We start from the raw sequence: 25,202 nt of genomic DNA on the forward strand, positions 1-25,202 counted from the left end.
ACTGAATTTTTTTTCTGTCATAAAAAAAACTACTTAAAAAGAAAAACGGAAAAAAATATTTTAAAAAAACAAAACAAAACAGAAGAAAGAATATTCCAAAAAACAGCACCAACTTCTGTTTTTCGTAGTATCTTTTAATTTTATTCATTTATTTTACCTCTGAACTCCAAGTGACCTGTTGCAGACCACTGATCTTAAAAATAAAATAAAATACTCAGAAGTTGGTGCTAATATTTTTTTGGATTTTTTTTTTTTCTGTTTTTTGGAATAATTTTATTTGTGGTTTTTTTTCTCTCTTTTTCTGAGTAATCCTCCCCCCCAAAAAAAAAAAAAAAACAGAAATAAACAAAAAAAAAAGAAAACAGGACCAAAAAAAACAATTTTTCTGAATATTTTTTTCCCTGTTTTTTTTTTAAAGTTTTTTTTTTTATGACAGAAAATAATATCCAGTAAAACGGGAGAAAAAAATATTCAGAAAAACAGAAAAATAAAAAACAAAGCTCCGCAAAAAAATAAAATAAAAGAGCCAGAAAAACAGGAGTTTTTTTTTTTTCTTCAAGTGAATGCAATACGCTTCCGTACTACAAAATATCTGAAGCTATGCCAAAAATGAAATTGCACTTTTAACATATACTGTGTAGAACAACATAATCGTGTGATTGAGTATGTTTTGTGGCACAAATAGAATGAAATGTGCTGGTAAACATTTGTGTTTGTAAGAAGGTACAAGAAGTACATGTTTTGGATACGTACTGTATATATTGTACTGCATATATAGAAGTGCTGAAGACAAAATATTTATGTTTAACATATATACATTATATATATATATATATATATATATATTAGGGGTGGGACGATACGGGTAAACCACGATTCGATACTGTGACGATATTCGACTCACGATGTCGATAGTATCACGATACACTATATCTACGATTTTTGTTATGTCAAAAAAAATTAGCAATATATCACGATACGTGACTGAAAAAGCCAACAAATGCCCATAAAAAGGAAAATGTCCAATTATGCATTTATTTAATGCCAAAACCTATACAATGTACACCCCTAATATGTATGTATATATATATATATATATATATATATATATATATATATATATATATATATATATATATATATATATATATAAACTGTAAATTATACGTTCTTTCATGCATGACAGAAACTGTGCTGAATAAAACATAATTTGATACATTTGTGTAGCACATTATTCTTACTTCATGCTTATATTGTCATTTGTTTGGGGGGGGGTGTTGTGGTTGTACTATGTGGGTATTATTTTCTTTTTCAGTAGTATTTTTGTAAATATATAGGACATGAGCATACTGCCGTACGTTTCATTAATTGTGAAACACGTGGCTATTTTTGGGCCCGTCCAATATCTGGATTTTATCTGTCGCTGTACAGCGTGGCCTTCAGATAAAAAAAAAAAAAAAAAAAAAAAAACAAGAACAGTGTAATGTCGGGAAACATCAGAGCTTCTTCCTCTAGCATTGACCTTTGACCAGAATGTTGTTTTCCTTCTACCCACTCATCCAAACAGACTACAACTTCCCATAATACGATTCTTTTTGTTCGTTTTAGAATGATTTCCCCGGGCATGAATTGACATCGATGCTTCAAAGCAACCCTGGTTTACAAAGCGGTCCGCATTTTTTCTCCATTTCGTGCTCCACTCGTGACATGCGGTGCGAATCAGCAGCAGGCTGGCAGCAATGCTCGCGTTTACACGTAAAGGAAACAGATGCTCGCTGTGTTTGCACTGCAGACTAATGCGCATTGTGGATATGATTTCTGAAAGAGCAAATATACAGCAAACTGCTAGTTAATGCCGCCACAACAAGCTTTGTTACAAGAAAATGCCGTTTATTTTGAAGAATATAGCTTGTGACGAATCTGCAGACAGGAAACACAAAATTACTGGACTGACGTTGTCCTCATGGTCGAAGCTTGGAATTGCGAGCTAGCTAATCTGGTAATCTGGTTAGCTAGCTAACCAAATACAGGTAAGGTCACCAGACTAGCAACTATAGCGACGCTCGAATTTTCCAAATCAAAGCTTGATGCATTCACGCCCCGTAATCAAACGTACGCGAGATGTGCGGCACGTTTCCGTCCGTTTTCAGACGGACTGACGGACATTCCAAATGCCCACCTCTGTTCAAATGTGTATTTTATTTTGAACATTGATGTATGGAAATGCGTTCTTGTGTTATTTAATTGTCTCCATAAGCGCAAGAACGCCTAAGTACGCCTCGTGTACGCCATTTTCTTTATGACTTTCACGTAGCCACCTGTCGTGAGGACTGTACACTTGGTTATGGTTTTTGTATGGAACACGTAGCGAAATGATTATTCTTCATTAGCCTTCAATAATTTGGAACATGCAGTACGCAGATATTGTTGTTTGTGTTTACCCATCAGTTTCCCGTATGCTAGAAATCAACCAAGTCCACTTCTAATTTGTACTGAACGAAACCCTGACCTACTTTTTCTACGTTTCTGAAAGCCTCTCAATTGAATGAAACGAAGGTTCATGTTAGGTACAAATATGTCCTGAATATCTCTTGTGTCTTTCCATTTCTGAGCCTTGTCCATGGAAGTGCGGTATATCCTCAAATCCGTTTGGTCATTCTCTCTGATAACAAAAGGCTTCACAACAAAAGAATACTTCAAGCAAAAACTCATCTCAGCACATCCTTCATTTTTTTTTTCCGCTCTTGAAGGGATTAAAAAAAACAAACACGCTGCGATTCGGATGAGATTTGCCTCCTTTATAACCGAGCCTGAAATAACGGCTATTCACCGTGAAGCAAATTAGTAGGTTGGAAAGAGAATGACATTTCAGGTTGTATAAGGTTATGTGCTTATGTTAAAAGCCCAAGTAGGGTAAAGTAAGGCGTAAGAATGCAAATGGCCTCAAACGGCCTCAAGCATGTGTCCTTACCGGAACAAGCTTGCAGCCAAATGCGGCCCAAAATTTGAGATTAGGGTAACCGGTTGCGTCCCGTTTTGGCCGAGACCGTCCCCAGACCATAGTTGGCGGATTTCGCAAACCTCTTTTTTTTTTTCTTTTTTTTTTTGCACGTTATTACGGCGTGCCGTTTCTGTTTCCATTTTGCAGCAATTAGCATTAGAAGAGAGCTAAGTTTCATCAGTTTTCACAAATCTATTTAAAATTGTAAGTAATTTTAGCTTTTTTTCTAGGTGGCCCTGGTTGATCTCTTATACTCTGCTGCCACCTGCTGGCCGTTTATGTAATAACTACCATTTCTGCAACCGTTCTTTGCCGTTGAGAGGCTGCATCAAAGCCTTCTGTATGCTTTAGCAAAAAACAAAATAACGTATAAATACGTCTTTGGGACACTTAAAACATTTTTTTTTTTTTAAACGTATTTACACGTTATTGGGAGCAAATGAGTTAAAGGAGCGTTTAACTGTTAAATTTCTTCCTATTGACAATCAAAAGTAGCAAAAGCCCCACCCCTACACATTTGTGATCATTGGAAAGCTCGGAATGTCCTCTATAGAGCACAAAAGGAGTTCATTCAATCGTATGCATTGGGTAGGAGATGTTCAGGTTTAAAAAGGTCCACTACAGAGGACAAATTTGAATTGCTGATGATGTCCTCTAGTACAGACCCACGTCAAGTTTATTACATGAAAACCAAAAAGTGGTGTGAGAAATGTTGCTTGTGCGTGGCAGTTGCGCATCAGCCAACGTCAAGGACAGCAAATCGATAGCACAAAGAGATGTCGTCAATGTTTTCAAAAATGATTTTTTTTAATTTTTTTTCAAATATTTTTTTTTTCCGGTTGAGCTTTTCTCCCAATTGTAGTCGGTACAAAAATGTGTGCTGACATCACAGACTTGAGTGCACGAGTCGACGTGTGGCTTCCCCAAGGCAACTCTTTCTTTTTTCTTTCTTTTTCTTGAATTTCCTGGCAACAAACGACGCTATTAAATCTTCACTTACGACAAGAATTGGGGACGTGTTGGCTAACGTGTGTTCTTAAGCATGGGGCCATCCACCGCATATTACTTGAGCCAACCTAATTAGTGATTATGGGGGTCTAGGCAGACCAAAATGCTTTTATATGACTTTCACTAATGGCGCTCGAGATTCACGGTCCCGCCTTTTTTCGATTTTCTCCCTCCACCGACAAAAAAGTGACTTCAAAATAATGGTCAGCCATCTCCAACCTGTGTAGAAGCCTGATAATGAACCTGTTGATCGAATCAGGTGTGTTGGAGGAGTGAGACATCGAAGGCAGGCAGGACATTTGTTCTCGAGGACGATGGGTTCTCCCCTCCCCGGTTCTACGGTCTATTTCACGAGTAGCGAGGTCACAATTTTTATATCGCTGAATTTTTTATTTTTTGGGGAAATGAACTCATTAACTCATCAACTCATTATAATTTTTTTTATGTATATGTTTTTGTTGTTTGTAGGCATTTTTTTTCCAGTGACAATTTTTTAGTGAGGCCATTAATTTTCTGTCATTGTATTTTTTGGGGGGAGAAATGTTACGTATCATAAGTACTAGTGGTATTGGTACTTGATATTGGTGACTAATGTAGGGTTTTTACAAACATATAATGGACGGACCTCTTTGGCCACTATACAGGTCAATAAAATTGTATATACGTATATTATACGTATATTGTATACGTATAATATACGCCCCTATTTACAATATACGTATAATACGTATATTGTAAATAGGGGCGGGAACTTCTGGCTAACTCACGATACGATATGCGATACACGGCTCACGATAACGATTATCTCACGATATGACGATACCATAATTATTATATTATTGCTCTGGTAATAAGTCCATGATAATCTATAATAAAACTAATCATAAAATAATAATACTAATAATAATAATAATAATAATAATAATGACAATTAGAAAATACAAGAAAATAATAACTGTTAATAAATAATAAATAATAATAATAATAATAATAATAATAATAATAATAATGACAATTAGAAAATACAAGAAAATAATAAATGTTCATAAATAATAAATAAATAATAAAAATAAAAAAGTAAAAAAATAATTCATAGTATTACAATAAAATAATATAAATACATAATATATAAATATATATAATAGGGCCTATATATAAAAGTAATAATTCTAATAATAATAATAATAATAATAAATCAAAATAAGTCATGAATAATGGAGCCGTATATTAACTACAAATATAACGATACTTGCGTAGACGTATCGATAATTTATCGGGAGAATTAAGTGTCAATTAAGTGTCGCGATTTATCGCGATATCGATATACCGTCACACTCCTAATTGTAAACAACATCCTCTCTCTTATATAACCAAACTGCTAGCTTGCGCTCCGATGTATTCAGTTTGTGCTTGTGTTGTCAGGTAGTGAGCTTTCAAGGACACTTTTTGACAAAAAAAAAAAAAAAAGTTTATTAGCACTGGCTTTATTTTATTTGAATTTTTTGAATCCTTTGCTAGAAATGTCCAAGCTCCGTCTATGCACGTCCTCCCCCCTTTTCAGTGACTTCATGATGAGTGTTGCCCGTTCGCGCGCTCTGATTGGCTACGAGGTCTGATGACACATCGGAGCCTGGCGGGGGCAAACGCTATAAAAAACCTCCGCTGTATTCACATACACGCACACGCGGACGACCTGACTCCCGACCGACAATATTTATTTACCCGCCACTCAGCTCGACACAGGAGAGCCTCGAAGCCGCCACACGTCCATCCGCTGTCTGCCAGTATGTGTAAAGGACTCGCATCCATGCCGACCTGCTGCTTGGAAAGGTACGGGAAGCTTCAGGGAAAATGGATAGATTACATAAAGGCAAATGAGACTTTTATGAATTCATATTCTCTCCACAGAGCCAAAGAGCTGAAAGCCAGGCTGGGAAGCGTTTTGCAGAAATCCGAGTGGAGTCTGTTCTGCTGTAAAACGGGGAAAAACAAGTAAGATCAATCATAAAAAATGTAAAAAAATAAATAAATAAAAAATCGACAGCCTGTTTCGTAAAATGCGGAAGCTTAACAATGCAGCATTTGTCTTTAGGCCGACCCTGGAGGAATGCTTGCGGTGGAAAGGATCATTTGAGCAACTCCTGTCCAGCAAATGTGAGTACATCTGTACAAAAAATGGGCTTGCTTCCTTCTTGTTTCATCATTAGAGGAGTAAAACACTTTTTTTTTACTTTTTTTTTTAACACATTCACTGCCAGCCCAGCAAAAATGCATTATTTGACGTCTTTTTCCGTCAATGGCAGTCAATGAGTTAAGATGAGATGTAACCAAAATTGACGGATTTTTAAGCAAAATTTGCCTTAAAAAAAGGATGCTGCAATATAATCACAAAATATATTGGCACATTGTGTTTAACACATTCACTGCCAGCCCAGCAAAAATGCATTATTTGACGTCTTTTTCCGTTAATGGCAGCCAATGAGTTAAGCACCATTTAGTGCCATTACTACCGGTAATAGGGATGTAACGATAACGGCAATATCGAAAACTGCCACAATATATCGTCGTCGTCATGTCACGGTATTAAAAGCAGCACATCTGTTAAAAATAAAAAAATAAAAAAATCGGGTTTATTTCCATTTGTGCACCCTCTGGTGGCTATTTTTTTCGTGCAGTTTAATTTCCACAAGGCATGTTTTGGCCCTTATGTTTAAAATCCACACTCATGGTCAGATGAAGGGGAACGTAATTTGCTTGTGAACCAAGTCAATACGTGTATATATATATATTATATTTATATGTTTTTAATAATTTTATAATATTTTTCATTGCTGCATTGTACAAAAGCAAAATATTGTGTGTGTGTGTGTTTTTTTTTAAAACTCATTCACTGCCATTGACGGAAAAAAACGTCAAATAAAGTTGGCAGTGAATATGGTATGGGCTCTTTTGTTTTTTTTTAGAATATATTGTGTATATTTTGTATCGCCAACCTCCCCACAATATCGTGATAATTATCGTATCATGATCATATCGTATCGTGATGTGAGGATATCATTACATCCCTAATTAGTAATTGAATTGACTCTCTCCCTCCCCCCCCCAGATGGACTGTGCGCTTTCACCGCCTTCCTATTATCCGAATTCAGCGAAGAGAACATTGCCTTCTACTTTGCGTGCGAAGATTACAGGAGCACCAAATCTCTTGACAAGCTCCCCGCCAAAGCCCGGAAAATCTACGACGAATTCATCGGCGGCGACGCGCCGCGGGAGGTACAACTCGGATTTGCGAAAATCTCACGCTCTCAAATATTCCTCCGGCTCGTTTTTTGTTTTTTTTTGACCCCCGTTTTTCCCCGCAGATCAACATCGACCACGAGACCCGCGACATCACCAAAGCCAACATGCGCTCGCCGTCGCCGCACTGCTTCGACCGGGCGCAGCGCAGGATCTACCTGCTGATGGCCAAAGACTGCTACCCGCGCTTCCTGCGCTCGCCCGCCTTCCGGGAGATGGTCGGTCAGGCCGAGCCGAGCCGAGCGGCAAATCCGCAAAGCGGCCGCAGCTGGGGAAGAAGTCGTAAACTTTCATGAAGATGCCGCCAACGTGTTACTCGGGGCGGGGGTAAAGGTGCGTCTCTTTTAAAGAAAAAAAAAAAGAGCCCTCTCTCAAAGAGGTGGAGAGAAAGAAAGGAAGCGAATGCGTAGCAATGAGGTGGTCAAGGAAGACGGTTTGGAAAGTCACGAAAAGTCAAAGGTTAAAGGCGGGGTCTTCTGATTTCACTCAGGAAAAAATGCACTATATAAATACAGGATGTATACCCATGAACAACTCCTCCCTCTACACATCTGGGCTTCTGTTAAGGTGTGGTGGTGATTTTTTATTTTGTTTTTTTTCTTTCCTAAACCCCCCACCGCACCAGTCTGCATTTCGCCATTTTGTGTTTGTTTTGTCAACAGCGAGCGGGACGTTTCTGTGGACAGACGGTTGGTTTAGTCCTCCAGCCAATCGCAGAGCGGGGGGGGGGGCGTGTCGCAGACGGGGAATTGGTTAGTGAGCTAATTTGTGCCATTTTGAAACGGGGAACAAAAAATAAATAAAAAATAAAAAATATAATAAAAAAAATATATAATAATATAATATAGAATAAAATAAAAAATATATAATACAAAAAAAAGTCTGCATTTCGCCATTTTGTGTTTGTTTTGTCAACAGCGGGACGTTTCTGTGGACAGACGGTTGGTTTAGTCCTCCAGCCAATCGCAGAGCGGGGGGGGGGGGGGGGGGGGGGGGGCGTGTCGCAGACGGGCCCACGGAGAACACAAACACAAAATGGCAAAACACAGGCAAAAATCACCACCACACATTAACAGAAGCCCAGATGTGTTGATGGAGAAGGAGTTGATGGGTATACATCCTGTATTTATTTAGTGCATTTTCCTGAGTGAAAATGGAAGACCGTGCCTTTAACAAACTCGGAATGGAAAAGCACTTTTTTTTTTTTTCTTTTTTTTTTTTTTTCTTTTTTTTTTTGCCTCAAGGCCACCATTTGTGTTTGTAATGTTTGTCAAAGTCCAGCACTGTTTGCGACAACATCAATTGAATTTCATATTTATGTGTGTATTTTATGGATTTTTATAAAAAAATAAAAAGTCTGTGCAATATAATGTATTGATATTTATATAAAGGCTGTATTTTTTACATACCAGCAAATAAACTTGTTGACACATTGAACGATAACGTGCTCAGTTCTGGTTTCATTATGCTCGTCACCTGCACAATGTCATCAATTCCAACAAAAAAAAAAAAAAAAAAGAGAGATGCATCAGTACGGTGGTGGAGTGGTTTTAGCATGTCTGCCTCGGAGTTTTGAGGTTCGGGGTTTGAATTGCCGCGCTTGCCGTCTTGAGCATACTTAATAATCACCTAAGGGTTTTTTCTTTTTCAGATTGTTCAGGAAACACAAAAAAATGAACCATTTTCATCATTAGGAGATAATTTAGGCAAAAATAATTTTATATTTTTTATATCTATATTTTTTACATCATTTTTTAATAAAAAAAAATCTATATATATATATATATATATACTATATAATAAATAAATAAAATATAATTCTAAAATATTAAAATGATTATTAAAAATGTAAATTAATATAATTTAAAAATGGAAAATATAATGTAATATATATCAAATATAATCTAATATAATGTAAAAAATATAATTGTAAAAAAAACTGTCTAATTTTTTAATTTAAAAAAAGAAGTGGGGCAATTATTTTAACACTCCAACCCACCCGAATATTAATGTGTTTTTTTTTGTTTGTTTTGTTTTGTTTTTTAGTAAAACACCCCTTTGCACTTGGTCAAAAAAAATCACATTATGTTGTTATTATATGTTTACTCCAACCCCTTGTTTCGGATAATGTATCTTTGATACATACACAGACAAATAAAAAATGAAATACATTAGGAGCATGTATGAGTGGTTAACACGTCCGCCTCCCAGTTCTGAGGACTCGGGTTCGAGTCCGGCCTCCGGCCTTCCTGGGTGGAGTTTGCATGTTCTCCCCGTGCCTGTATGGGTCTCCTCCCACATTCCAAAGACATGGATGGATGGATGGATGGATGGATGGATGGCTTCCTCCACAAGCCCACTGAAAAGAATAAAACATAAACGGAGATGCTGAATGCACATTGTGTTTTTTTGTTGTTTTTTTTACATGAGGTCATGAATCACTTACGTGTACCATATAAGACTAATAATACTTTTGTATGTTCCATTTCCATGGCAACCGGTGTTTTGTTGAGTTGTCGCGCCCATGGAAACCAAACAGGAAGCAACTCGCGAGAAAAGTCACAACGTTAAACGTAACACAGCGAGCTATAAAAGTTTATTATAAGCTCAGCAACTGTTTGCACTTGCCGTCAACTTCAGGTAATAAATTTGAAAAAAAAAAATGAAAAAAAAAAGGTGGAAACCATTGTTATCCGACAAATATTAAAATTCAAAGGGCTACTTTGGAAAAAAAACAAAAAACAAAACTTGAGAGCATCTATTCGGGCTAATGTCGGTTATCTCATTTGTTCTCATGAAAATGCTAATTTGTCGCGTTTGCGCTCGTTTCGTAAGGTGAGTTACCTGCTCGACTTTGTGTATTCAGATGTCGTCAGTGGGAAGGTGGAGGCGGAGTCGGGCGGGGAACAGCTGGCAGCGGGGTCAAACCTGCTGCATAATCAAAACACTTGGAAGGTTGCTACACATTTTGTCAGGACGTGACGATCGTCGGTCAGAAGCAAAGAAATAATAAAAAATACAAATAAAGCTTACGTTGGGACATTCTCATCATTGTGGACAGACGCAATACATATGATGACGCTTGCTTTAGGCAACTGGAATTTACATGCCTTGCTTAAGGGCGACACAGCATTGATGAAGGTGTACAGAGCAAGGTTATTTTAGTTAAATAAAACTAACAACAAAAAAGAAAACTAAAATTCAAAAAACAAAAACTAACTGAAGCTACATTTTATGTTTACAAAACTAACTTTAAACATAATTATAGCAAAAATGTCCTTAGTTTTCGTCTTTGGTAATTAATTTCATGCATGAGCTCTTTTTTGGGGATGATTTTAAATGTAAAAATTAGAATATGTATTTATTTATTTATTTTATTTATTTTTATTTTTTTTAATTTATTTATTTATTTTTTGTTTTCTGTTCAACGGCCACATGGTGGAATTGGTTAGTGAGCTAATTTGTGCCATTTTGAAACGGGGAACAAAAAAATAAAATAAATAAATACAATAAAATAAAATATAATAAAAAATCTATAATAATATAATATAGAATAAAATAAAAAATATATAATACAAAAAAATAAAAATAATAATAATAATAATAATAATACTGTGATGACAGAACACTAGAGGGCAGCAAAAAGCAGCAAATGATTACCATGACAATTATTAGTCTCTTTATTAGTCTCTATTCAGTGGAAACCTCATGTACATTTTTATTTAACCTTTTAATGGGGTGGGAGTGGGGCGGATAGTTTAGTTGAATAATGACGTCATCACAGGTATCCTGGTCAAAAACATACAACTGCATCTCAGACTTATGAAAGTGAACATCAATGTTACTAAAATAAAAAAATAAAAAAAAATAAAAACTGTAAAGTAATTTTCAGGAGAGCTGTGGCAAAATAAGTAAATAATAAATACATGAATAAATAAATTAATAAATAAATGTGGGTCACAATACAGTCAGAGCTGGTGGTGACATTTGTGTTGTTCTTGCGCCCTCTTGTGGTAAATGTCTGATGTTGCGCAACCCTTCTTTTTTTTTGTGTGTGTTCTCATTGACATAAGCTCCATTGACCGTAATAATGCATTACAAACGGAGGAAGTTAGTTAGTGAGTGAGTGAGTGAGTGAGTGAGTGAGTGAGTGAGTGAGTGAGTGAGTGAGCGAGCGAGTGAGTTAGTTAGTTAGTTAGTTAGTTAGGAAGATGACTGCATGGCAGTTACTTCCTTGTTGGTCAACGGAGAAGGCGCAAAAGAGGCCAACAGTTTTCCTGGATGATTTGCTGGTGGGCGGAGCCTCCTCCTGCTCACCTGTTCGGCATCACAATCAACAATTGGTTGAGTCTTTAGCCGCGGTAGATGATGAAGGACGTTTTGCTCGCTCGTTTTTTTTTTTTTTTTAAATCACTCACTCACTCACTCATTCATCCATACACAAGCTGACTTCACGTAAGCCACATGAGTCTCCCAGGCGGGGGGATCGAACCCACGCCAACCGGCGCCAAAGGCAAGTAACGGTTCTTTTGCTCGCTCCTTCCTGTTCTTGGCCTCGCTTTTTGTGGTCGTTGAGCCTTGAAAGTACATTTTGGTGTGCTTGCTAGTGTTTTTTTATTTTTATTTTTTTCTAATCATTTGTAGATTAGCTTCTGGTTAGTTTCCTCATTTCCAGTGCCGTCCTTTAATCTGAAGCACCATTCAGCATCTTGAAGATATCCAGAAGAGGATTAGGGCCAGTGGAGAGAAAAAAAATAAAAAATAAGAAAAAAAAATAAGGGGAGGGGGGAAAAGTAAGTTTGGCAGGATTCTCACTTTTTAAAGTCAGAATTTTTGTCTTTTAATCTCAGAATTCTCACTTTAAAGTCAGAGATTCTCACATAAATGAAGTCAGAATCCCGCTAACTTTTTTTCTTTTTTCTCTCTCTCTCTCTCTCTCTCTCTTCACTGGCCCTCTTCCGTAAAGATACAAAATTTGAGACAAAGACATTTTGGGAAAATGTGATCGTTTCCTGTGGCGCCACCTGCTGATCTCTCAAGGTTGCGAATCGCGGCTCAAAGCCATTTTTAAGTGGTCTCAAATCAAATCTGCTGGACAAACCACAAGTGCTAATGAGGGTCGATGTTTTCAAAACCGAATGATAGCGAAACATTTGCAACAATAAACTAATAAATGGGAATTTAATTACATTTTATATATATATATATATATATGTATGTGTATATTATATTTTGTTTATATATATAGATTTATATTTTTTTAATATATTTTTTATATATATTTTATATATTTTATATAATATATATATATTTTTTTTATTATATTTTTTTTATTATATATTTTTTTGTATTATATATATATTTTTTTTATTATATTTTTTTTATTATATATTTTTTTGTATTATATATATATATTTTTTATTATATTTTTTTTATTATATTTTTTTTGTATTATTTTTTTATATATATTTTTTTTATTATTTTTTATTATATATTTTTTTTTTATATATATATATATTTTTTATTATATATATATATAAAAAAAAATTATTGTATATATTTTTATTATTTTTTATATATATATATATATATATATATATGTATATGTGTGTGTGGGGGGGGGGGGGGGTGTGTGTGTGTGTGTGTTTTTTTCCATACAGCAATAATTCTCAAGTTTTATTTCACTTGGATGATGATTCACTTTGAAACAAATGTTTTCACATTTTCCACATATTTGTCTCATGTGGAGTTTTTTTTTTTTTTTTTACGAGCGGCGTCCACAACACGATGACATCCGTACAGAATGCCGCAAAATGAACGCTCGGCGGTTGACGCTTCTCGCAAACGCTGACGTCGGACGAGACATTCCACGAGGGCGCTTGCCGCACGTTTCCAGACGTCGAGGCCAAAGTACGAAGGGATGAAAAGACGGACAAAACCCCCGAGGAACTCCAGGCTAGCCCAACTTTTGCACGTACTATTTTGTTTTGTTTTGATCCGAGCATTAATTGAACTTTCCATCAGCACGGCAACCCGACAAAACTCTGGAATTCGTCCAGTGAATTTATTTATTTAGTTATGTTATTTATTTATTCATAAGTGAAGTGTATGTATTTTCAGATCTTCAAAGTTATTTGCCATAATATGGCAAAAAAAAAATTCATGCACCTCAGACCTTGTAACAACGAATGAGTCATTTTCACTTCGGGGCGAACTCATTTTTGTTTTTGTTAGCTAATATTTGGCTGTGTTTTGAGTTCTTTTGAGGATAAAAATGATTTGACACTAAATGTACACAGACTACTTTGTCAAAGTGTCCCACGAAAAGATACGATTAACTCATTTGCTACCAAAAACGTATAAATACGTTCTATTTTAAGTGTTTTAAGTCTCCCAAAGATTTATTTAAACGTTTGTTTGTTTGTTTTTTAATGATAGAGCATGGGTGTCCAAATTTTTTCCTCTGAGGGCCACATACAAAAAAATTGAAAGCTGCAAGGGCCACTTTAATTTTTTTTTGATTTTTTTTAAAAGTTATTTATTAACACATTCATTGCCAGACCAGCAAAAAAAAAATGCATAATTTGACGTCTTTTTCCGTCAATGGCAGTGAATGAGTTAAACGTGGTAAAAATCAATGAAGAAATTATAAATTGTTGATATAATGTACAGTTACTTATTGAAAACTGCAAATAGCGACCCCTGTCTGCCACTATAATAGATAAGACTCTCCACTGAGCAGCAGCTGATCCCAACTTGACATTCTGAACCACAACAAGAACAATCGGCCGTCAACTGACCACACTTAACCATTCATGTGATGTTTTCACATGTATTTATTTTTTTCATTAATAATTAGCCATTAATGAATGTGATGTTTTCACAAATTGGACGTTGACACTAAGAAACAAGTGGATGAAATTATTTTTATTTCTGGAACTGAATTATTACATGCAAACTTGTGTCTTTGCGTAGCTAAAAATGTTTAATCTGCCCCTTTTTTTTTTTTTTTTTTTTTTTTTTTTTTTTTTTTTTTTTTAATAAACAGTATTGAAAAATTATTTTAAGTATTTGCCGCGGGCCGCCAAAAAATATAGGGCGGGCCACAAATGGCCCCCAGACCGTAACCCTTAACCCTAACTGTAACCCTAATCACGTCGCGTTCTTCATATTTTCATGACTTTGCCGATGATTCAAATCCTTGCTTAATTTCATGTCAATTTCTTTTACATTTTTTTTTTTTTTTTTTTTGGAATGAAATCGAGAAGCGTGATTGTGAGAGGATGCGTGACCTGCGAGGAACTTTGGGCTTACGAGATATTTCAATATTCTCCTTTTACACTGGGGACCCGCGTTTGCAAGCTCTTTCCCATGCTTGGCGGCTTACATTGTTTGTTATTCCCTCCCACAGACACTTTTTTTTTTTTTTTTTTTTTTTTTCCCTCCTCTCCCCGCGCTCGTAACATTTTACAAGAATTGACATTACGTTGTCACTTTTCTTGCGGCACTGCTCGTCTTGCGTATACGTATTTAATACGTATTTATTTATTTTAAATGTAAAAAAAAATCATCAAGATGTGCACACGATGTGATCTTTAAAAAAAAAAAAAAAATATATATATATATGTATGTATGTATGTAATGTATGTATATGTCTTGATCCTTGATACCTTGTCAATGTTTCCGCTCTTGTCGTGAGTACGTTCCGCGTTTGTTATGCGACTAAAGTGTTCAAATCTGATTTGTGTCTGCGTTTTTGGGATCCAATTCGGAGCTCTTTTGTCTTTTTTTTTTTTTTTTTTTTTTTTTTTTGACTCGGTCTGCCTGCGCCTCGGTCGGAGCCACCAAATTCGCATTAAATCACCTGCGCCACAATTTAGACGTGCGTTGACCTGGTCTAAAGTGTTATCAACTTCCTGTCATGGATGTGTAATCGATAATCTATCTGCTGGAGCACCCAACATTGCTGCCGAGTTTTTATTTTTATTTTTTATTTTTTTTTATTTTTATCAACCATATAAACAAGCAAGCAGCAGAAAAAAAAACAGAAATCAAAAGAAAAGAAAATCCCAATAAAATCAGCAATCAATCATAGTTTACATGTTGGAAGAAGTTAAAAACTTATCTAGTCCATTTACTTTATTTATTTAAACTTATTTCATTATTAATATAATACTGATTTACTATTTTTTTAAAGTAAAATGTATGAACCTGGTTATATATACATGAATTTCCTAGACATCTACCATAATATCTATCTAAATCATATACACATAGTCACATATACAATTTTCATACTTTGGTCTGACATAAGTTCCCAAACTCATTTGTTGCCAAAGACGGATTTATAGTTTTTTTTATTTTTTTTTTTTGTTTTTTTTTTATGCTAGAGCATACAGAAGGCTTTGGCGATGCAATTTTCAATGTTTTAACTCACTTGCTCCCAAAGACGTATTTATACGTTTTTTTTTTTTTAATGCTAGAGCATACAGGTTTTTGATGCAGCCTCTGAACTGAAGAGAAGGCTTGAATCAATGGTAGTTATTTCAAAAACGGCCATCAGGTGGCAGCAGAGTATAAGAGATCAACCAGGGCCATGTTGCAACAAGCTCTTTTCACCACTGTTTTAAACAGATTTTTTTTTAAATCATGATGAAACTTAGCTATATTCCAATTCTAATTGGTGCAAAACGGAAACAGATAAAAATATACTTTTTTTTTTCCTTCTTTTTTTTTTTCCCCGATGAAAGAAGAGATGCTAATCTTTACTTTTGCTAGGTTCCATGTTTTTATAACAAATATAACATAATATTCTGTGGGCCTTGCAAAATCAGTCAAAATCCAGTCAAACAGGATTGCTTCTGTAAAAATGGCTGCCAGTCATCGGGTTAAATTAATCGCCAGACTGTGTCTTGTATGTCATTCAAGTTTGGTAACAGTAGCCACAAAGTCAACTTGTATTTCAAACTGACCTCTGATGGAAAATGTGCTCTGAAAAAAAAAAGAAAAGAATTCAATTTATTTCTCTAAGACAAGAATAATAATTAACTAAGCGAATTATTTACCTTCAACCGAGAAAGCTGCCACATTTCTCGACGAAACACTTGTATGAACTTAAAAAAAAAAAAAAAAAAATCCCTTGCAAATAAACATCTTAACGAAAACAATTCATGGCTGCTGTGGGAAGAGTCGTTTAATTTCCTTTTTGCGTTACGCTGGGCTGAGAATCCGGACGTTTATTAGTCAGCCGGCCTTGTGTCAGCAATTCTGCAAAGCCGTCTCAAAAAACAAAACAAACAAAAAAACAACTTTTTGAGTTGTAAATATGCGACTAATTTGGGAAAAGTGTCAAATGCAGAACTGTGCAAAATCTTCTCACTGATTTTATGTTCCATAAAAGTGTCAAGATGTCTTTCATCTAAAAAAAAATAAAAAAAAAATTGAGTTGTAAATATGCGACTAATTTGGGAAAAGTGTCAAATGCAGAACTGTGCAAAATCTTCACACTGATTTTATGTTCCATAAAAGTGTCAAGATGTCTTTCATCTAAAAAAAAAAAAAAAAAAAAAAAAAATTTGAGTTGTAAATATGCGACTAATTTGGGAAAAGTGTCAAATGCAGAACTGTGCAAAATCTTCACACTGATTTTATGTTCCATAAAAGTGTCAAGATGTCTTTCATCTAAAAAAAAAAAAAAAAAAAAAGTCTTTCATCTGGAGGCCAAACCAGTTGTTTGATTTAATTATCTTTTTTTTTTTTTTTTTTTTTTAAACCCACCCCTACGTTTCAGTGGGTTCTTTGGCGCTTTTCCTCACATGGTTTCTCTGTGCCCCACCGTGTCTTTTTACAATCCATAGATGTCAGGTTTTTATATATATATTACTGTTGTTTTAATTACACAGCACTTAGAGTGGCATTTTTTTTTTTGTCTGAAAACTGCTATATAAATAAAGTTTGATTTGATATCAAACAACGGATTTTTAGCAACACGCTACTAATATATTACTTTATCCTGCCATCAATGTTTACCTTGAATATTATTATTGCAAGTCGGATGAGTGGACGAAGTGATGCACATTCCATTCTGCCTGGCGGCCGCCAAGCATCCAGCAGCACGCAACATTTCACAAGGTCAACAGTCCAGAACGCGCGATTCAACGTTCGCTTGCAGTTTTTCGCTTTCAGCAAATAGAAGACAAAATATTTAGCTACATTATAAACAAAATGCATACAGAAAGCCAATGAAGGAATTGCCGGAAAAATATTTATTTTACCTCTCGCAATAGGCATCCTCAAATGTTTTGTGCGAAGAGGGTTTTTGATTAAAAAATAAATAAATAAATAAGATCATTGTTGCTTATCTCGTGAAAGATGCGTGTTTATATACGAAATGTCAGGAAACGAGTTATTCCTCAGCGGAAGAGTTTTCCCAGAGTGAGATGTGGGGAAAGGTCAGCCTCTTAGCTTTGTTGCCTGCTGCGAGTCTCTGCGGGCGACTGCACAAGAAAATCGACACTTGCCAATAAATGGAAAGAAAAAAAAAAAAAGACTGCGGAACGATTAATTTTTTTTTTTTTTTTTTTTTTTTTTTTTTGTGCCCTGCCAGAGTGGACGGACAAAAAACACATTCGGCATCATCATCATCATGCTAATTTTATTTTGATTTTCTAATGTGGTGTCCGAAACAAAGTTTTTCAAAACAATATTGGGTATATGGGATGTCAATTCCACTCAAATCCGTCATTAGAACGACACCTCGACGAGAATGTGTCAGTTGATGAAGTTGACAACTTTCATGGTATTTGACTCATTTTCTCCCAAAGACGTATAAATACGTTCTGTTTTAAATGTTTTTAGTGTGCCAAAGACGTATTTACACGTTTTTAGTTTTTTTTTTTTGTAGAGAACGGGTGAATCAATGGTGGTAATTTCAAAAACGGCCAGCAGGTGGCAGCAGAGTATAAGAGATCAACCAGGGCCATGTTGAAAATGAGCCGTTTCCGCACAATTCTAAACAGATTTGTGAATAATGATGAAACTTAGCTATATTCTCATGCTAATTGTTGCAAAACAGAAACGGAGAAATATCTTTTTTTTTTTTTTTCTACCCGATGAATCTTTCTTTTGGTTGGTTCCATGTTTTTAAAGCAATAGAACACAATATTCTGTGTGCCTTGCAAAATCAGTCAAAATAATTTTTTTTTTCTGTGAAAATGGCGGCGAGTGAATTGAGTTTAAGAAGAGTTCCACAGCGGTTGAAAGTTTGTCACAGCTGGATGTGTGTGGGTGTTTTTTGTTTTGTTTTTTTTGCTGAAAATTCAAATTAATATAAATATCCGTGTCATTTATTAAGGATGAATATGCCTGAAATCTTTTGAACTACAAAAGTTGTTGAAACGTAAACGTCCGTCCGTCCGTCCCTTCTTTTTGTGCAGGCTCCGCAGACGCCAGTGCTGGAGACACATTCCAGTCTGATTGGCTTCACTTTTTTTTTTTTTTTTTTTTTTGGCCCGCTGCCCGGGAAGGAGGGGGGGGGGGTGTCTGCATAAAACCGCTGTTCGGTTAAAGCCACGCTCAGAACGCAACAACGAACGCTCAGGCTCACTTTGGACACCAAAAAAAACTAAACAAAAAAAAAAACAAAGTGACGATTAGCCAAATTTTTTGTCACCGAAACTGAAGGTTCTGCAAAATGTGTAAAGGATTAGCTGCCCTGCCCCAAACCTGCCTTGTAAGGTAAGACATACCTGCATGTTAATTTTTCATTTAATTACATATTTCTTTCTTGGAATATATCATCTACATTTAGTGGAAAATAATATGAGTAGTAGTATTATTTATATATATATATATATATATATATATATATAAAAATTAGGGGTGCACCGACTTATCGGCCCCGATTTCCTTAATTTTGGGGGAATCGATGATCGGCCGATCCCTTCGAAAAATAAACCGATCTTTTCCACCGTTTTCAATCTCTCTCCTCAGCGAGATGATTAATAGGCTTTTATTTTTATTTGAGAGAAATACTTAACACATTCACTGCCAGCCCAGCAAAAATGCATTATTTGACGTCTTTTTCCGTCAATGACTTAAGATGAGATGTAACCAAAATTTATGGATTTTTAAGCAACATTTGCCTTAAAAAATAAAAATAAAAAAAAGAAAAGAAAAGGAGGCTGCAATATAATCACAAAATATATTGGCACATTGTGTTTAACACATTCACTGCCAGCCCAGCAAAAATACATTTGACGTCTTTTTCCGTCAATGGCAGTCAATGAGTTAAATGTGCAGTTAAAACAAACCGTTTGCATTATTTCGCAGATATTTTTCCATGTTTTTCAATGAAATCGGGATCGGCAAAAATCGAGATCAGCAGGTTAGACTTTTATTTAAAAAAAAAAAAAAAAAAAAAAAAAGATCGGTGATCGTCCGGAAAATTGTGATTGGTGCATCTCTAATATATATGTTTGTTTCTTGCATCGTTATATCATCAAATTGTAAACATTGTGCATAATTAAAAAAAAAAAAGTTTGTATTTTTAATTTGTTTTGTTTGTTTTTGCGTGTTATGGTTAAAGTCTTGTTACTGAAATAAAAAAAATGAAAAAAATGTGATGATGGCAACCAGTTGTTGGAGAGATTCTTGTCTGCTTCTGTCGCTGTGCCCTTGAGCAAGACTTCCCACCAGTTTGCGTGTGCGTATGATTTTCACTCCGATCCCTCTTCTTGCATGTCTGCGTTTTGTGGGATCTGGTTCAGTCGACGTGCAAAGCGCAAAAAAAATGCAAACGCTTTCTGTCTTGCAGGGCCAAAGAGATCAAGTCCAAGTTGGGAGTTTTACTTCAAAAGCCCGAAAATGCCATCGACCTCATCATTCCCTACCCGGAGAAAACCGAGAAGAAGCCGGAGAAGCTGCAGAAGTAAAAAAAAAAATTTATTTTATTTTTTTTATTGTTCTTGCTTGTGTTTGGTAATGTGGCAAACCTCAAGCAGAAACGTCATTCAAAGGTTGAAACAATTCCGTCACGTTATTTCACCGAGCAGACCTTGAAAAAAACACCGATTCATTCATTATATTTCAATTAAGATTGGATATTCGACCATTTGGAGGTTTGAAGGAGGAATAATAGATGATTAAAAAAAAATATATATATGAATGTGGAACGCACTCAATTTTCCAAGTGACGTCAAACGGGGCCAGCTGAGTTGAATTATCGGCATCGGTTTCCAAGCCAAACTTTCAGAATAAAACGCTCGAATGGTCAAGAAAAACATGAAATCAGCAACTGGGGAGTTTGTGATTAATTTTCAAAACGTTGCAAGACGTTGCGTCATGTGTTGACAAATCAGCCATCTTGTTTTGAAGAAATCCTGCAAATGAGATGATTTATTTTTATTTATTTTTTATTTTTTTAAATACACCTCGTTAATTCCGGATTGTATCTCCAGTCAGTGTTTAAAAAGAAAGTAATTACTTAATTAATATGTACATAAATAAGTATCTAAATATGTAAGTAAATAAATATTTACTTACATATTACATAAGTAGATTAAATAAATAAATAAATAAATAAGGGTCGTGGGGGTGCTGGAGCCTATCCCAGCTGGCTTCGGGCAGTACACCCCAAACTAGCTCCCAGCCAATCGCGGGTAAATAAATAAATAAGTAAATATGTAAGTAAATAAATAAATATGTAAGTTAATTAATTATGTAAGTAAATACATAAATAAGTAAATAAAGTCTAAGTAAATAAAAAAATAAATACATAATGTAAGTAAATAAAAAAAATATGTAAATAAATAAGAAGAAAAAGCATTAGGCCTAATTCAGCTCTGCTGAATAAATACTTCTTGGTTACACTAAATACCACTCAGTTTGTATACATTCAATTCAGTAGATAACTTTCGCAGAGATGATATTTTTGTGACCAAACGGAACTTGTTGTACTTAAAAACAAAACAAAAAACGTGATTTTTACTTCACATTCCAAATGCGCATAAAGATTTCCCGGATGTTTTTTGTTGACGTGACGTTTTTTTTTTTTTTTTTTTTTGTGGGCAGACCGTCAAGTGAGGAAGCGTCTCAGTGGCGTGAGAGTCTGGACCGAGTCCTCAACAACAACTGTAAGTCAAGCATATCTCAATTACAAATGACGTGATACACAACAGTGATGATTGGTTTTTTGTTTTATTTTTTTTCAAAAGTTGCTTGGATATTACACAAGAGCTGATCTCAGATTGAACACGAACCATCGCCAACAGGAAACAGTTCCTTGTTGAGATCTGCTGTCTGTCTGTCAGACTGTTTACAGTGGAAAGGTCGTTTGCGTTTGGATTATTGTAGCGTATCATATTTTGATTTAAAAAAAAAAAAAAAAAAAAAGACACTTGCCCCCGCCTCTGTGCAAGTAGAGAACAAATAAAAACCAAAACTCGTTTTTGACAAATGAATAAATATTGACGTCATGTTCCAAGGCCAAACTTTTTTTTTTTTTTTTTTTTGCTCCCATGATCGACCGATCGAACCCGCACCGCAATCATGTCTTCGGTTTGTGAGCACAGCAGAGCGCTACCAAGCTAGCAGAGCTAAAATTCTGGCCAGCCGTCACATTTTCGGACCTTTTTTGAGTCAAGTCAACTGACCAACTATTTTTCTTCAAACTTTTTTTTTTTTTTTTTTTTTTTTTTTTTTTACTCATTAAAACGTATAAATACGTTTTTTTAATACTTTGTCCTTCACTGCCAAAAACGTATAAATGTTTTTTTGTTTGTTTGTTTTATACTAGAGCATACAAAAAGGTTTGATGCAGCTTCTGCCCTGAAGAGGGCGCTTAAAGCAATGGCAGTTATTACAAAAAAAAATGGGTTAACAGATGGCAGCAAGGTATAAGAGATCAGCCAAAAAAAACATTTTTTTTTTTAACTCAATGAAATCTAAATATGTATCAATATGTATTTTAATAGTTTGTCCTTCACTCCCAAAAATGTATTCATACGTTTTGTTTTTAGGTTTTTTTTTTCTTGTGTTTTTTTTTTTTTTTTTTTTTTTTTTTTTTTTTTAATTCTAGAGCATACAGAAGGCTTTGATGCAGCTTCTGACCTGAGGAGGGCGCTTAAAGCAATGGAGGTTTTTACCAAAAAAAAATAAAATAATGGCCAACAGTCAATAATATCAAAATAAATCTACTTAAAATCATCCCCCAAAGGCATTAAATTACATTTTTGCTATAATTATAGTTATAGTTTTCGTTAGTTTTGCAAACATAAAATGCAGTTTCAGTTAGTTTTCTTTCTTTTTTTTTTTCTTTTTTTTAAAGAAGCAGTTTCATTTTTATTTTATTTCGTTACCGAAATAGTTTTTTTAGTTTTTGTTTTTTCGTTAGTTTTAGTTCACTAAAATAATGTTGCTGGCGGGTGCAATGGGGTTGAAATCAGCAGGAAATTGCAAATGCAAAAGTGCAATTCCTCTTTTTCAAGTCAAATGGGAAAAAAAAACAAATAAATATATATATATATATATATATATATATATATATATATATATATAATCTCTATCCTGCCTGATGATGACAACTGTGTCCTTATTGTGTTGAAAGTGTTTTGGGGAAAAAAAAAAAACAGATAAAATTCCCAGTGTTATTGTTTGACTCAACAAACAACTTGTCAACAGTAAACGGGCGTCTGTTTTTGTGTATCTTTGCACAGCAGCTTGATTGCTACTCGGAGCTATATTGAAAAGCAAGGCGGCCATTAGGCTCGGCTGCTCAGATGTCAGATAAACGCCGGCGGGGCCAAACGCAGCCGAGCCGAGCAGAGCAGACGGCTTATCATCAGCACGGCAGACTCGATCAGACAATGGAAACTTTGAAGGGCTCGTTTAAAATGGCTTTCTTTTAATCAACTCAAGCTCTTGTTGCTTCTGCAATTAGTTTTTTTACAAAAGTAAACATCATGTATTTCTTTCATAATCAGGCTTTTGTGACTATAAAACGTGGAAAAAAGCTACATTGTGTTGACTTTCTAATGTTATGTTGTTTTTTTTGTAGTTGTTTTTTTATAGAGAGCTCAGAATTGTTATATTTTGCAAGGAAATCATTTCATATCCAGTATACACTTTTTGACTGTAAAAAAAGAAAATTAAGGGTGTCAAAATGAGTGCATTAATTTTGAGTTAATTTAAAATTCCTTTAATCGATTCTTACTTGCCTGCACTGGCCAAATTCCAGTCGCAACGCAGCAGACACGTCTGCATCAAAATTTAGCATTAATAAATACAATAATAATGCAGAATATTGGTGGAGACTGGGGTCAAGCCGTCTTCTACAATTTTGAAAATGTGCAGTTTCACAAGTTGATTCATGTTGAAGATTAATACGAAAAGAAAAATGCACTGAGTTGCCACCAATGTCTTGCAAATGAAATTATGCCATCTCGTGGCAAACAAATGACCTAAACACAAATCAATGTCACTTTTTTTTTTTTTTTTTTTAGGAATTATTATTGTAATTGTTACAATGACTAAAATATTCAGCCATATTTTTTTTATTAGTTGAACATGTTTTTCCCACTTTTATGTTGAGTATGATAACTTGGAAAAAAAATATTTTGTTGTACATTTTATCGTACTTTTATAACAGATATAAAATGTGTGATTAATCGCGAGTTAACCATTGAAGTTAATTACGATTCAAAATTTTAATCGACTGACATGCCAAAATGATGACAAATGTTTTTTTTTTGTTTTTTTTTCACCCTCTGCCCATTAGACGGTCTTGCTACTTTCCGCAGCTTCCTGCAGTCCGAGTTCAGCGACGAGAATATCGAGTTCTGGATGGCCTGCGAGGATTTCAAGAAGACCAAGGACCCCGTCAAGATGGCTGCCAAGGCAAAAATGATCTACGAGGACTACATTCAGACCGAGGGACCCAAAGAGGTTCGTTCGGCTCACCTTCATTTCCAATCAAGACAAGATTCTGATAGCGGTTTTTTTTTGTGGTCTTGTGCGGCAGGTCAACATTGACCATTTCACCAAGGATGTGACTCTGAGGAATTTGGTGCATCTTTCTCCGGAAACCTTCGACCTGGCCCAGAAGCGCATCCACGCCCTGATGGAAAAAGATTCCTTCGGTCGCTTCCTGAGGTCGGAGCAGTACCAGGAACTTCTGGTCAACTAAACACGAGCAGCGTCGAACCGGTTTCAATTCTAACCATTAAAAATGGGAAATCGGAGTAATTTGATGACATTTCACGCGCTAACGCTAACTTATGTTGCATTCGAAGATGGTCGGAAGTGGGACTTTTCCGAGTTCAAACTAGGAAGTGCAAACTCGGAAATTCCACTTGTGAAGTCGGGGGGGGGGGGGGGCTTTGTCTGGGGGGGACTTCACCAACGGACTACAATACATCAATGTCATAAACATTCTACATAACTCCACGTAACACAGCGCGGCCTAGATAGTATGCCGCTATCTCCACGCATGAAATTATACTATAAAATTGTACGGAATGCTTATGAAATAAGATTACAAAAAGATAAGATTGCTGGAGGTCAAAATGAGTTTTTGAGGACCAAATTTAAAAAAAAAAAAAGTTTTCCGCTATCCGCCATTTTGGTTGTTTACTTTCGCCTCCAATGCTTTCAGGTTGGAAGTGGGGGGAAAAAACTACTCGGATGTATCCGACCTCCGAACATCCTCGAAATGCAACATAAGTACTAAAGTTCAAGGGAAAAAAAAAACAAAAAACATACCAAATTGATGCAAATTAATTGGGGCGAGGGAGGATTTGAACGAACAACCGCCGGGTTAAAAAAAAAAAAATTGACCACCCAAAACACACTTTGCCAATCGTATTAAATAAGTGAGCTGCTCAAACTAAATTGCAACGTC

The 25,202-nt window shown here is 35.3% G+C and overlaps 1 protein-coding gene and 1 pseudogene across 5 annotated transcripts; both read left to right on the forward strand.

The window, feature by feature from the left end:
* The first annotated feature begins 1,595 nt into the window (after window positions 1–1,595).
* Window positions 1,596–24,652, forward strand: LOC144026955 (regulator of G-protein signaling 5-like). Of its 4 annotated transcripts, XM_077534141.1 has the most exons (6): window positions 11,725–11,819; window positions 18,742–19,042; window positions 20,121–20,234; window positions 21,377–21,438; window positions 24,081–24,247; window positions 24,324–24,648. In XM_077534141.1, the coding sequence occupies exons 2-6, from the start codon at window positions 18,999–19,001 to the stop codon at window positions 24,486–24,488; spliced, it is 552 nt and encodes a 183-aa protein (XP_077390267.1). In that variant the 5' UTR covers window positions 11,725–11,819; window positions 18,742–18,998; the 3' UTR covers window positions 24,489–24,648. The 4 variants fall into 4 exon arrangements, with proteins under 4 accessions (XP_077390269.1, XP_077390267.1, XP_077390270.1 ...); XM_077534143.1 differs by lacking the exons at window positions 11,725–11,819; window positions 18,742–19,042 and adding an exon at window positions 1,596–2,030 and having other exon boundaries at window positions 24,324–24,650; XM_077534144.1 differs by lacking the exon at window positions 18,742–19,042 and having other exon boundaries at window positions 24,103–24,247; window positions 24,324–24,652.
* Window positions 5,233–8,289, forward strand: LOC144026954 (regulator of G-protein signaling 5-like; annotated as a pseudogene). Its single transcript, XR_013285333.1, has 5 exons — window positions 5,233–5,839; window positions 5,918–6,001; window positions 6,102–6,163; window positions 7,116–7,282; window positions 7,372–8,289. The product of XR_013285333.1 is annotated as a regulator of G-protein signaling 5-like (transcript).
* Window positions 24,653–25,202: the final 550 nt, after the last annotated feature.

Source organism: Festucalex cinctus, chromosome 10 (genome assembly GCF_051991245.1).
Source record: "Festucalex cinctus isolate MCC-2025b chromosome 10, RoL_Fcin_1.0, whole genome shotgun sequence".
In the NCBI taxonomy this organism is placed as follows: domain Eukaryota; kingdom Metazoa; phylum Chordata; class Actinopteri; order Syngnathiformes; family Syngnathidae; genus Festucalex; species Festucalex cinctus.